This window comes from Siphateles boraxobius, unplaced genomic scaffold (assembly GCF_051911475.1).
Source record: "Siphateles boraxobius isolate OS27281-9 unplaced genomic scaffold, OSU_SipBor_1 11, whole genome shotgun sequence".
NCBI lineage: Eukaryota > Metazoa > Chordata > Actinopteri > Cypriniformes > Leuciscidae > Siphateles > Siphateles boraxobius.
Genome location: NW_027508711.1, coordinates 926,722 through 940,218, shown reverse-complemented (window position 1 = coordinate 940,218; position 13,497 = coordinate 926,722). Strand labels below are relative to the sequence as shown.

The 13,497-nt window shown below is 38.1% G+C and overlaps 1 protein-coding gene across 2 annotated transcripts in view; it reads left to right on the top strand.

Annotated features, from left to right (window-relative positions):
* kiaa1328 (KIAA1328 ortholog) overlaps nt 1-9,582 on the top strand; it is a 30,669-nt gene extending 21,087 nt beyond the window's left edge. For both annotated transcript variants that reach the window (XM_077248665.1, XM_077248666.1), the window contains exon 11: nt 9,210-9,582. In XM_077248665.1, the coding sequence (XP_077104780.1) occupies nt 9,210-9,417 (208 nt within the window). In that variant the 3' untranslated portion in view covers nt 9,418-9,582. The remainder of the gene's footprint in view (nt 1-9,209) is intronic.
* Nucleotides 9,583-13,497: the final 3,915 nt, after the last annotated feature.

Here is a 13,497-nt window from a genome sequence, read left to right as displayed (position 1 = left end):
CTTCAGAAGTAATTGCCTTTTTTCTCCCTGTATTATATGTTATGGTGAATATTTTGCATTAATATGTTCCTTTCTGTCTCAGATGTTTCATTACCGATCCAGAACTTTTACAGGGGCTGGGAAAATTAGGTTGCTTTGTGTGCAGCCATGATATTTGTGGGAGGCATACCAAGAGAATGTCAGAACTGACAGGGAATTGAATACTTGCGTATGCTTATTATGTACAGTACTAGAGAACTTGATAAGGGCCAAATGTGAACTAAGACTAAGGCAGAGATCTGTCTCTTAATGAAGTCAAACTGTTGAATTTTAAGTGACCGTTCTGGTTTCACCTTTCATTGTGACGACAAATTGGATAAAATGTGATAAAAAAGGCAATAAAATATATCTTTAGTTAGACATTTCTCTAAGTACTGCCATTTTGATTTAAAAGGAGACACTCGTCTTTGCTAATCTTGACCTGGTTAGAAGAGCATCATGGGAAACACTAATGCTAAAAAGGTGCATAAACTCTAACAAGATGACCGTTTACCCTAACCAGCGCTATGGAAAGTACATATATAGATGATAAATATTTTATTTTATCCTGCTGTCTAGATGGTACTTTTGCATTATTCAAAACCAAACCTGATTTGAAGAAATCAATGAAGCAAGTCGTTTATTTATGCATTTTTAAGAAGCCAGAGGTTGGATGCTGCCAAGACAACCTCAGGTCTGATGGATCCGATGCCACAGGGATACACTTTAGAAGAACTATCAAGTGGATCTTGTGACTAGAAATCATAACATTTCACTCCACCTGAAACAGGTAGTTTTCTTTGATTCTCAGTATCCTTCGAGTGTGTGAACCCAAGTACTGATTCTTGCATTATTACACACTTAGATCGGTCCTGCCTTTTAAATTGAGGGATTTTAAAGTTTTGCTAAGGCAAGTGTCACTATTACTATTCATACTTTGTGGTAGGAATGTTGAACCCAATATATTAAACTTTGGCATGTTTGTTGTCCCACACCGTTTGTGGAACTTAATGATTGAGGAGACTTACTATTTTCACTTGGTGGGCGATAAAACTGTCGTAAAATTCCTTACATTGAAAAAGACCACAGAGACTTTGTGGATATATTATTACTACTAAAATTCATACCACCATGATGGTGTATTTTTTGCATTGCTAGCTCCACACACAGTTCCTTTTAAAAATATAAAAGTCTTAATCGAGTTAATCTCGCTCAGAAGAGTGGACTGAACTGTAAGTGTCACAAAAGAGAGAAGGTGATGAATTATACAGTCAGACTGATAAAACTCAACAACCTCTGCAAGACTCGTCAAAACAATACGCTTATCAAACCACGTCCTTCTTTCAAATTATCTTCACCTTTTCAAATTAACCTGTGCAGTGCAGACTTGGGACATCTCTTGTAAACTCTTCTCTTCACAAGAAAAATAATAATAAATAAATTGTGTATCATTAAAATTTTCAGGGCTGTTTTGAACGATAGAGCTGAAGTGAGAAATGTCAGTGCTCCTGCCCATGGCCTGTGCTTCTCCTAGCTTACTATTGATTTGAAAGAAAATTGACATGCAGTTTTGTCAGTACTTTCCGTTTAGGATTTTTATATTACTGTTTGGGTACAAATTTGTTTGGGCTCTCAGGCGTGACAGACATTTTTAATGAGAACAGTAAAATAACTGGAGTCAGAGGCAAAGGAAACTGATAAACTGTCTTTTGTTTGGAATTATTGAAGTAGAACCTGATTCTTTTTCAGTGTCTTTCATCCTCTCTCTGCATTTTACTCTCACATTGATGAGAGTAGGAGCTTGAGTTGATGAGTTAAGTGGTAGAGATTCTAGTATATTGTTTATAATGTGTAAAAACCACCACCGAGCAGAAAACTACAGCGATAATACTCTTCAAAAGAGTATTGAAAATGGCTGCTAATAGGACGCCGTTAGTCTCGAGCCCTGGGCTGCTTGCAGTGAAGACAGCTTTGCTGATTAAGTCACTTTGATTTATTTTTAAATTTGATATATATATATATATATATATATATATATATATATATATATATATAATTTAAAAATATTTTTTATTTTATTAGTTTTGTAGAATTTAAGATTTAGTATTTTATTTTATTTTTCTCTTCAATAATCTAGAGAGTTAAATACTGCTATTGTAGTGCTCAGCTCAACCTCCCCCCCCAGGCATCTTGAGCTCTGTTCCCAATGCCTAGCTGATCCGTTGAATGAACAGATAGGGTTCGAACTTAGCAAACCTCCTCTTAAGTGATATTAATGTCTCGTGGTCATTCGCCAGTGGACCTTGTGAAAAGCATTGAAAGCTTTTGGGTAAATATGACTGCCAAACACATTAACATTCTCTCCGGCAATTTCCTCCTACCAACGCCCTAACATCCCCCTCCCCCGCCCAAACTACACCTACCCCTTCCCTTGTTATAGATTGTGACCGGCGGTAAGAAATGCATTATTCATATCGGCAATGTCGTCCGTTGATGGATGGCTGTTTGAGAGGCCTGTCCGTTAAATAAATCAACAAATAAAAATGCTAATTCTCACATTTCTAGAGGGAGCCTTTGCCAAAGTCCCACCCCAACAGCCATCCACCCTTAGTGTAAGCTCTCTTTCTCTGTCTCTTTCCCTCTGATGCAAATGTGCAAAAGAATTGTCGGATGGCAATCGATTGTCATTCGCCAAAACGACAAAATGAGATTCCCGGATTGGACATTACTATCATTGTCATAGGAATGGATGTAAACGAAACCTAGATTCAAGTTTCAGGCTTAAAAGCAAAAGAACATTAGGCAGCTTGATCCATTACGATGTCATGAAATATTTGTAGCAATTTTTTATTCTGAGTAAATATATGAAGTTGCATACTGACATTCAGTGAGTAGGTCTCTTTCTCATACAGGCTTGTAACTGGCTGTGTAATCGCTAGCAAATGAAACATACCTGACAGATAAAGTGCAAAAGTTGTTTGCTTTTGTTAGTTATGATCATAATTCTTGTTACATAATATTTATTGTAAAGTAATTTCATTAAGAAATCTTAATGTAGGAGTCAACATTAAAAGGGTAACTAAACCCTAAACCAACTTTTTATAGTTAATGATCTGTAAGAATGAGGCTTTATTAGCGCTGTTCTTTGATTCGAGTAACTTTTTTGACATTTCGGTATAAAGTGTTTTAATTCTACAATATATGGTGTGAAAACATCTAAATGCTGCCCTCTTCAGGTTGAACGGTGGCTACTGCAGTTGAATTTTCCTATTGGATGTTTGGGGTGGTTCGTGACGTAAGCGGTGGCAGGTGACGAAAGCAGGTTCCAGCTCACCACGCCCTTGGTACGCGCTACCACGCTCTTTGGCAGTAATAAAACCATCTTGTTTCGTCAAAACCCCTGTTTCGACAGTCCTGAAATCTAAGCTGTTGTCCCAAATTCCGAATCCTGCCCTGATTGTCCCGAGAATTATCCTAAAGCAAAATCTTGAGTAGGCCTAGTTATTGTCTGATAAAACATTAAAAACTCTCCGTGGAGGTTGAGTCGTAAAGAGAGCGCAAGTTGTAGCAGCCGCGAGCTCAGTGAATGAATGTGCAGGCAGCCAGTCTAAAGGAGTGATTGATTTGTTGCGGCACTGTGTGCCAAAAAATACTTCGGCAATGAACAATGACTACATATTAGACTACACCCTCAAACTCTACTTTGCAGCAGCGTCTTGAGGTAAGTGATCATATATATTTTAATCACAATTTATGGTTAGGCTAAAGTTAATCCTCTCGGGTCGACAAACGCGTGGGGCATTTTGCTGGATTTTATCACATAGCGGCAAAACATGAATATGCCTACAGAGAGCGCGCACTATTGACATCAACTCGATAAAACTCATCGGATGCCAATCGCGATGCGGGAGTTAAGACCGCAGTTTGAGCCAGCGGCTCAAATTGATATGGCTCTGGCCCTGTTTCCACAGACAATTCAACATCCTCGACTTAAAATGACAGCTCTGTTGCAAAGCTACTTGCGTCACTCCAGTCACTCCATTTTAGATTCTGACAGCAGCTGTCAATTAATCCGTCTCTGCGGGTCTCAGATGCACGCCCCCCCCCCACTCAGCCCCGCCCTCGGTTCGTCGCCTCTATCTCCGCTGGGCTCTGCCCACTTTTCCAGCATTTTTCAAATATCGCTAGTGGGTGGAGTCAGGCTCTGACCAGGGGTTTAGTTACCCCTTAACTGTTTTATGCTGTTGCTGATACTGTGTTCAAGAATTGATTTGGGGAAAATGTCATATTGCGATTATTGAGGTCAATATTGCGATTGCGATATACTGTAATAAACTGGTTTCATAAGTCAGCTTGCTTGGATCTAAAGCAAAATGCACACACAGATTAGTGGTAATTCTGAAATGTGTATTTCTCAACTCAAACTAGCAACAACCTATAATGATCAATAAGCCATTGATGTCTGGATAAAAAGGACCCCCCCCCCCCCACATTTTAAACATTCATTATAGCCATCCAACATTACAGTGATTCCATCATTACAATTGAAAGCTATCAATTTTTTTTAAACCTTTATTAGGCTCCAAAAAATATAACAGCTTTTAATTTAAGTGAATTTCAAACAATCTTCACATAAACCCGTAATAAATTTCATATTTACATACTTCCTGTCTAACAGGTAGGACATAAACAGAAATTGAATAAAGTTATCAAATAGTCTGCGCTGCATACATCCTAAATGATATATAGACTAATCCTTATTAAAGCTACAAAAGTTCTTAAGTCAAGAGCAGTGAGTAATTTTCTCTGTTCCCTGTGGTCTTTGATTAACTTTACTGACAGAAAGTTTTTTTGGCTGCTGGCCCTTTAAGAGCAGCCGCTGCTGACAGAGACTGCGGATCTCACTTGCGCCTCATTCTCTAACTCTTTACGTTGATCATAAGACTGCTCTTATGTTGTGAAGATACTCGACAAAATGACATTATGGCATAATTGTGTGTTATTGTTCGTTCAAGTGCGAAAGAGAACAGTATTCTGGCGCGCGGTCTGTGCATGCGCATGATACTAATGCGCGTCTTTCTGTGAGTCACAGTCAGGACATTCACAGGAAGCGTGCTCTCTTTTGACTTGTCGCACATGAATGATTTAAAAGCATTTGCACGAATAAGAGCGGGATCATGTAACACTAGCCAAAGGATAACAAAAAATAACAGATGCTGCGTTAATTGTGTTAACAGCCCTAATTTGTTTATTTCATATAAAATTGCAGCATTTTGGGTCATATAATCGCATAGGCTTGACATCGCGATTGCGATATGATTAATCTTGCATCTTGCAGCACTACTTCCAAAGGATCCTAATGCTAGGAAAGTGGTTATTTATTTTCAAATATGTGAATGTCTCAGCATTACTTGTTTGTTAGGTGCATTTTACTGTGGGTTCTTTGGTAAATCAGTCGTATTTCAGGGCAGGCTTTGCAAACACTTACTGTAAGATATGAACCCGACAGTAATGCCACAACATGCAAGTAACCGTGTTAATTCTAATGCTTTATCTGTGATCAGTCATTTCTAATATGTAATGATTCATGTACAGTCAGACATACTTTGTCTTCAAAATCGTTTATTGTTTTTTATGTCAGTAAATCACACCAGAGAGTAAATGCTCAACTTCACATTGCTTCTCTTAGAAGCATGAAAATGTGTTATTTAAATTTGATTAAATTATATATAGAAAGCGATCAAACCCTCCTTTTAGAATCGCTGGAGCTGTCAATCACACAGGGTGAGTGTATATGTGACTGAAGGTGCGATCATGCCATGTTGTAATTACCATAATTACGAGATCTCATCTTGTTAAAAGCTTTCACATCCATGTAGAACTTTTAATTACAGCTTGTAAGATGGGAATTTTCTGAGAGCTCCTACTTGTACCATGTGACCGCTGTATCACCTGACCTCTTCAGATTAATTTAGGCGTTGATAGTTTTGCCATAGACACTAATCATTTCCAGTCTAAGGACGTGAACAGCGTATAATGGAACGTCACGTGTTGTCATCTTGAGCACCTGCGCACCTGTTATGTGCATTATGTTATAATCAATGAGGCTGTCTACACTGCACAATAAATCTCTTATTTAAATCGTGTTTGCACTGTTAGTTATGGTGAAAGCATTCATGAGAGTGCAGAAATAGTTGCAATGATGAGATCACTGCATTCATGCTCTCAACAGACATGACTGTCATCGGCTAGAATGCTCATCACTGCAACAGGAGTAATGCTATAATCACGATTAGTTAATCTCAACAGCTCTAATAGTAAAAGATTTCGAGAGAGTTCCACATGTAATACTTATTTAATATGTAAAGATGTTAGCCAATCACATTGAAGTCTCACAGCAGACACGCCCCTTCCAACGGAGTGTTCAAATCAGAGGGCTAAAATCAGGGTAGACATAAATGGGTAGTATAAAGGGTAGTATAAATGGCCTTTTATTTCTAAATTATGACGACATACTAAATACAGTACTAAAATAATGCTACATCAAACTTTTTTTGTAGTTTGCAGATTTGTCCCTAATGAAGAATTTCTCATATAGGCAGTAAACGGCAAGCTATAGTTTTTTTTTCTGATGGCAGTAGGCAGAACAGCCAGTATAGTGCCGCATATGTAGGTTTGTTTATGGTGAATGGTCGCTGCCTCCAGAGTCCAGGGTCAGAGCTGTGTCAGTGGTTAACAAACGGCAGTGGGTCCAGGTGGTCTGTCTAAGCACCGGCTTCTCAGAGGCCTTCGTAAAGTGTGATGTGAGATCAACTGGCCTGTAGTCCTCAGGGTACCGGGGGTTTCCGATCGTTGGCAGCAGAACAATGCAGGATGTCTTCTAGAGCTAGGGCACCTTCATTAGTCCCAGCACGAGGAACAGGTGCTCAGGAACCCCACTGAGCTGGCTGTGTGAACATGTGTTCAACACTCTGGGGATCAATCCGTCAGCCTCAAAACTCATCTTTACCTTTGCAGAGATTCACCAGTTTGCTCAGTCCTCACCTGGTCAACTGAAATAGACATTTGAAGGGTGGGAGGAGTTGGTATAATTTTTGGTTTTGAAGGCATAGTTCACCTGAAAGTAAAGAGTCTATCATCATTTATTCACTCTGATGTTGTTTCAAACCCTTAATATTTGAGATGGTCTTCCTGCAATTTTTTTTTATATTGTGTTCCATGTAAGAAGTTTTGGCTGCTTTCATTCAATGAAAATTGTTTGGGTGGCAAGCCTAAAAAACGAAAGAAAGAAAAAACACCATAAAAGTGCTGTCACATTAACTGTTGTTTGGCAAATTCTCATGGGCGAAATCCAGTTATTTCAATAGGAATTCAAGGATTTTCCTACGTAGATTTCGCAATTGTTTTAAGTTGCTCACACAGAAAGCTGTTTGGTGTCAAAGTGACTTCTGTGTGAGTCGTGCATCATACTTCACTTTTGTCAATGTACCTTTTTTACATGTGAAATTTTACAGAAATTCATTAATGTAACTGAATATACTGCAATAATATAATATTGAGTGACCGATTTACTACCTCTGTTCCAAAATCTATTGAGCTGCCTACCCCAGACAGCATTTTAAGGCATCTCAGGCATGCTTAACATCTCAGTTAGGATGTTGTCTTAAAGCCCTGATATACTCATGGGCAAAGTTCTTTTTTGTTTAAAAAAGGGTAACAAAAAGTTTGAAATACGTGAGAAGTAGTATATAGACCTTATTCAGAGCAGAGCCATGACGGGTAGGAAAGCAAGGCTGTGACAGATAGACTTGCCATTTTTCACTGGTATACGCTGTAAAAAGCTGTAGAAAGCTCCTAGATCACTTATCATTTTCTACGGCTCATGTTGCCTGTAGTTTTTTGTCTTCTGAAATTTCTTGAAAAGATTTTTCGTCAGCAAAACAATCCAAAAACACATTATATAATAGTACAACCCACTGAAGAGATGCATGTCTATGTCTCACAGCCTAACTTTGATTTCCCCAAAAAATCAAAGATGACGCTGATTTGAATAAGGTCTATTCTGTTAGTGAACATGCCTAAGCAGTCCACACTGCTGAGAGTGACGTTTAGATGAATATGGAAATATGTGTTGTGTGCTTTCCTTTCAATAACAAAATAAACAAACAACAAATGACAGTGGTGAAATAAGCTCTGTAATTCAGCACTCCGGTAAATTCACATCGTGTTTATTTATATAGCACTTTATACAATAGATTGTTTAAAATCAAAGCAGCTTTATGGTATTAAAAATGAAAAAACACTGTCCGTGTCTCTTTTGATTAGAATTAAAACTCCAATTTCTACTAAAAAGCGTCTCTCTGGTGTATTCATGTTTTTACTCACGGATGTCAGAGCTTATGTGTTGCCTGAGAAGGATGGAAAATTGAAGATTTGACACCCTTTAATTTCTATTTACCTTTCTTTGAAAACATTTTCAGGTGTAGCTGGCTGATACTTTTATGATTTCAGACCCAAAAGGTGAAGGAAATAGTGGATGGCATGTTTTTCAGTGTCTTGTATAATCACCACTATCATGGCCATGAAGCAAATACTGCTTTCAAATGTCAGAAGCACTTAGTGGATGGCACTGTTTTCTGCCTCTCATAGAAGCTGAGATCCCTTTCACGCACACACACACATCTGTATGAATACACACTCATCCCTTCTGCTGCATTGGATGCAAATCAATGCTGTTTAGAATGAGCAGTGAATTATGTTAGCAGCATCAGTGGAGCGTGCTTTAAGAATTCATGTTTTATATCTGAAATGTGCACGTCTGTACTCGATGAATAATTTATTAAGCACCTCGACTGAGGGGTTGAATCTTTATTAGCTTAATCTTTGTTTATTTATTATTTTATTTATTTATCTCCTCGCTCGGCTCTTAGTTTTTCTTCCAAACTAGGAAAAAAAATGTGCTGGCTTGTTCTTCATACCCACCCTTAGGCCACATGTTTCAAAGCCTGTGAACTCTGTTGTCTAGTCAGATGCAACAATGTGGCTTTTATGTAGGGAAATCTGAGGATGCGCAGCATTCTGAGCGGTATGTAAATGATCATGCTTTTTAATTCCACTTGTCCACTTTTGTTCTGGTGTATAAAATAATTATGTGACATTTCCTGAGTCATGTTTCTTTTTCCCATTGGTAGGTGGGATGACTCTTTGATGGAGCTGTTGGACATTTTTAGTCCTGTATCTAACCCAGAGAGGTACCGAATCAACCCCTCATCCCGGAAGAGTTTCGTCACCCCTCTGTCCTCTCAGAAGACCCTTTTCTCTCCTTTAGGCCCCAGTCGGTCCTCTTTGCAGGACCAAGAGGAGAGCGAGATCTTAGAAGACATCTTTTTCATCTGTTGAAGGGTTGTAATGGCAACTAATTGTTGGAATATAAAACTCATTTGAGTGATCGTTAATTATTCATGTGCTCTTAATTCTGCCTTTTTAGTGTCTTGAAATAATTATGGTCTTTTTTAACATATTCAAGTGTTGTTTCTCCCTTAATAAAATGTGTTTATTAATAAATGGTGTTGTTTATTCAGTCACAGATGGTTGGGCAGCAGCTCCATAAAAGTCTACAGGCTTTTCAAGAAACTGACTTGGCAACGTAAATGTTTAAAGAGATTCTCAAGAACAGTCGCTGCAAACATGTTACGTGTAATCCCACTATCATCTGATGAGATAAGAAATTTGTGTGACTGACTAGTCAAGAAGATGCATTTCTAGTCAGTGCTGCATTTTCCATAGAATTATGAGTCATCAAACTTTCTGCATATATTACCAAATTCATATTTCTTTTCCAAAGGGGTATAACCCATTTTTTAAATGTCCCATCACTTTCCTATTCCCCTGCTTTTCCAATATACAGCATATATGCTTTGATACTTCAAACTAGATCTGGGAGCACCGGTATATGCAATGGGATTCAGCCAAACATCGCTCCAGGGCTATTGGTCTAATTTGATCTGAAGTGTTGTAAAGAAAGTTTCAGAGAGGCGCCTGTGTGCGCGCACGTAAACCCTCCACCTTTGAAGTGGTTTCAGAGTACATCAGTCGTGCCACAAATCCATAAAAAGAGAGAAAGAGATAAAAACAGCTCATAAAAAGTAGTGTATAGACATACAGCAGGAAATGGGACAAGCATAATGCTGCTTTATTCTACACTGTGCTTTATTACTGGGCTTAAGCGGAAACGCGTCATTCAGTAAAATTACAAAAGAGAGTCTAGGGACCAGAGAAAAGTGTAGTTGAGAACAGGGCAGGAGCTGCGGCAGCAATCCGACTGCTAATACAGCTCAATCTCATTGTAGTAGGCTTGGCAAAAATCCACAGAGACCACCCAGCACGCTCAACTGTGCTCAAAATGACTGGATTTCTTTCTTCTTTTTTTACCCCATTTTACTGCATTGTTTCTGATGAGTTGAAGACAGTTAGTGCTAATGAAGAAAGGCTATAAAACAAGAGTTGCTGAGAGTCTGACTGATTAGTGCAGTTTTTCTTCCTTTTTTCCAGTGTGTTTGAAAAAGCAGTGAAGCAAATCGTTGTTCTGACAGACGGATGGAATTGCAGAACAGAAGAAAACAGCAGACAGTTCTAACAGGTGCAGCACACCAGTCCTTCATGACTTCTACATTCTCCATAAAGGTTTACCCTGATTCTGCCAGTTGCATTGTTCCATTGTGTCTCACAATACAAAACCATGTAAAAATGTAAATATAAAAAAAAGCATCATTTAAACGGCAAAAATGATATACGGTGTGGTTACAAACAGAAATAAAATCCAACCATTGAAAAGATAAAAAATACATATATTAGTATTTTAAAATGAAGCAATAAATAAATAAATGACAATTGAATAAATGAACAAATGAGTACATAAATAGGCAAATAAATAGCATGTTGGCAGCAGTTCTGAAAATTACATTAAAATGTTTGGATTAAATGTGATTGACTCTTCTTATGTTCCGTGATTAAATACCTTACAACCATAATGCATCTCTAAGGACTAGAGTTTACCTGCTTTAATCCAGTTTCGTTTTTTGTCTTTAAATTTTCTTAGTCATCCAGTCCTTCTAGATAGAAGTAAAAGATTATAAAATATGCAAACCTATATACAGAGGAATAAAGCAAAAAAGAGAAGAAAAAAAAACATTTACAGTATATTCAGTAGTTCATGTATATCATTGTATATATTTATAATAAAATTTTTGTTCTGTCTTGGTTTTGTCAACTCTACATTTCCAGATTGCTATGTAAACAGTTGCAGCTGAAACGGTTAACAGAGGGAGCTGATGAGTGTGAGACAGAAAGAGAGAGAAAGACAGGTGACACTGAAATCCAACAGACGGAATGCATTTCCTTGCAAACGATCCTGGAATACCTGAATGATCATGTGTCGGAAAGATCTAGAAGGCAAAATGCAACATTCTCGATTCAGAACTGAATTCCCCTTCGAAATGAGGTGAACTGACTACTGCTTCACCCCCCCCCCCCACCCCCCCAAACAGACACTTTACTCTGCGGTAAAGCAAATTAGCCAGTTCTGAAATTATCATATATTTACAATAGTGCCATCTTGTATAATAGAGCAGTTGCAAAGCATAACCAAAATTAAAATCCTTAATTAGCAATAACTACAATGGCAAATTCCCGCGTTCCATCCTCAACCCTATCTAGTGGAAAAACTTCCAGCCAATCAGCCAGAACTCCCAAGCTGCGCGTAAACGCAATGTGATGCGGATTCTGACGATACTTGTGCAAAACGTACATAATGCCCACTTCATTGTAACCATAAGCAGAAAGTTGAGTAGGTGTATCTGTAAATGCCAGTGTCAAGCTGCACAGCACAGGTTTGTCATGTCAACAAATATTAGAAGGCTTCGCTGTTAGCTGTAGCTATAGCAGTTGTCTTTTTTTGTTTATTTTTCTTTCTTTTATTTTATTAAGAAGAAGAGTGTTTCTGTTGTTTTGACATCATCATCATAATAATGAATGGCTGCTAGCGGTGTCGTAGCACAGTGCCGCCAGGTGCAAAGACGCACTGCTGACGATTCGACGGTAAACCGATAAAGACAGCGCTCGGTTCGAGTGAATAACGTCGTTTGTTTGCGAATGTTTGCAGAGGCGGAGGGCGGATATGTCCGTATTCTGTACTATTTTGTAATGATCCTGATTCTCTTGAAACTCTTAAACGAGAAGAGGCCTTTTTGCATTTGTAAGTAGCATATACACATATACACAAACTGAATCTTTTTTTTTTTACGTGTGTGTGTTTGTGTGTGTTTGTGTGTGTGTGTTGGCGGATGCGGAACGTTACATCAGATCGAGAGGAATGCCTGCAGATTGCAGCTGCCGATTTGAGATTCTTCCCAGTGGTAAAAGTCTAAAGCAGAGCAGAAGTTTCAAACTCCAGCTTAAATCTACAAAAAAATGACAGCTCTACATATTGAATAGCCGGTTTCTATATATACACACATATAAAATATATGCATATAAATACATATATGGGTTTTGGGATTAATATCGTGTATGTATCCATATATATGCTGTACAGGTGCATAAATATGAATACATATTGCTTGAACGTCTGCTATACATATCGTATGTACGTTATATATATAAACAGGATTGTTTATCTCAAACCTCTTTAAGATGGTCTCTTAACTACAAGGTCAGGACATAAGATAGAAAAGGTAAGGCTGCATTATGGAACAACCCTTCCCATGCACCCTTTCTCTCACCACAGAGAAAAACTAGAAGAGAAATAAAAATAAATATTCTTCATTTTGAGCAGTAATTGTAAACTAGCGAAGTGAGCGGCCTCGACGGACCATTGGAAATAGTTCTGCCAGTATTCAAAAGCATATCAGCAATCTATATGTATGCATATAGTCATATATGTTCTTTTTATACATATATCTTTTTTAAATACAACTCTAACCGATTGGCACAGCAAGAGATGCAGTGGTCCGATTATGTTACAGGTATGAGTCTTTTTTTTTTCTCTCTTTTTTTTTTCATTTGTGATAAAAAGGTTTGGTCATTTGGTCCCTACACAACTAAGGAATGACAGGTAAGTCTCCCAGCGGACGGAGGCTGCAGTTTGTGGCAGCCGTTGCCCCGGAAACGGACAGGCACTCCAAGAAAAAAAGTTGGCCATCTCGAGTCAAAGCAAGTTCGTGTCCTGAATTGTCACTTCCTTCCAAAAAGTTCTGTCTTTCAAGTTTTTTTTTGTTCTTTTTTAATCCGTTTTGTTGGTTTCTAAAACAGTTCTTTAAAAAGTTTTCCCAAAGACGTGTTCAATATTACATGATTTCCATCTAAAAGTCTATCTTAGTTTTAAAAAGTGTTTTTTCCCCCCATACTACTTATTCGTAGATTCAGAGCCTTCTGAAGGCTTACATTGTTTTTTCTTTTCTTTTTTTTTAAAATATATATATA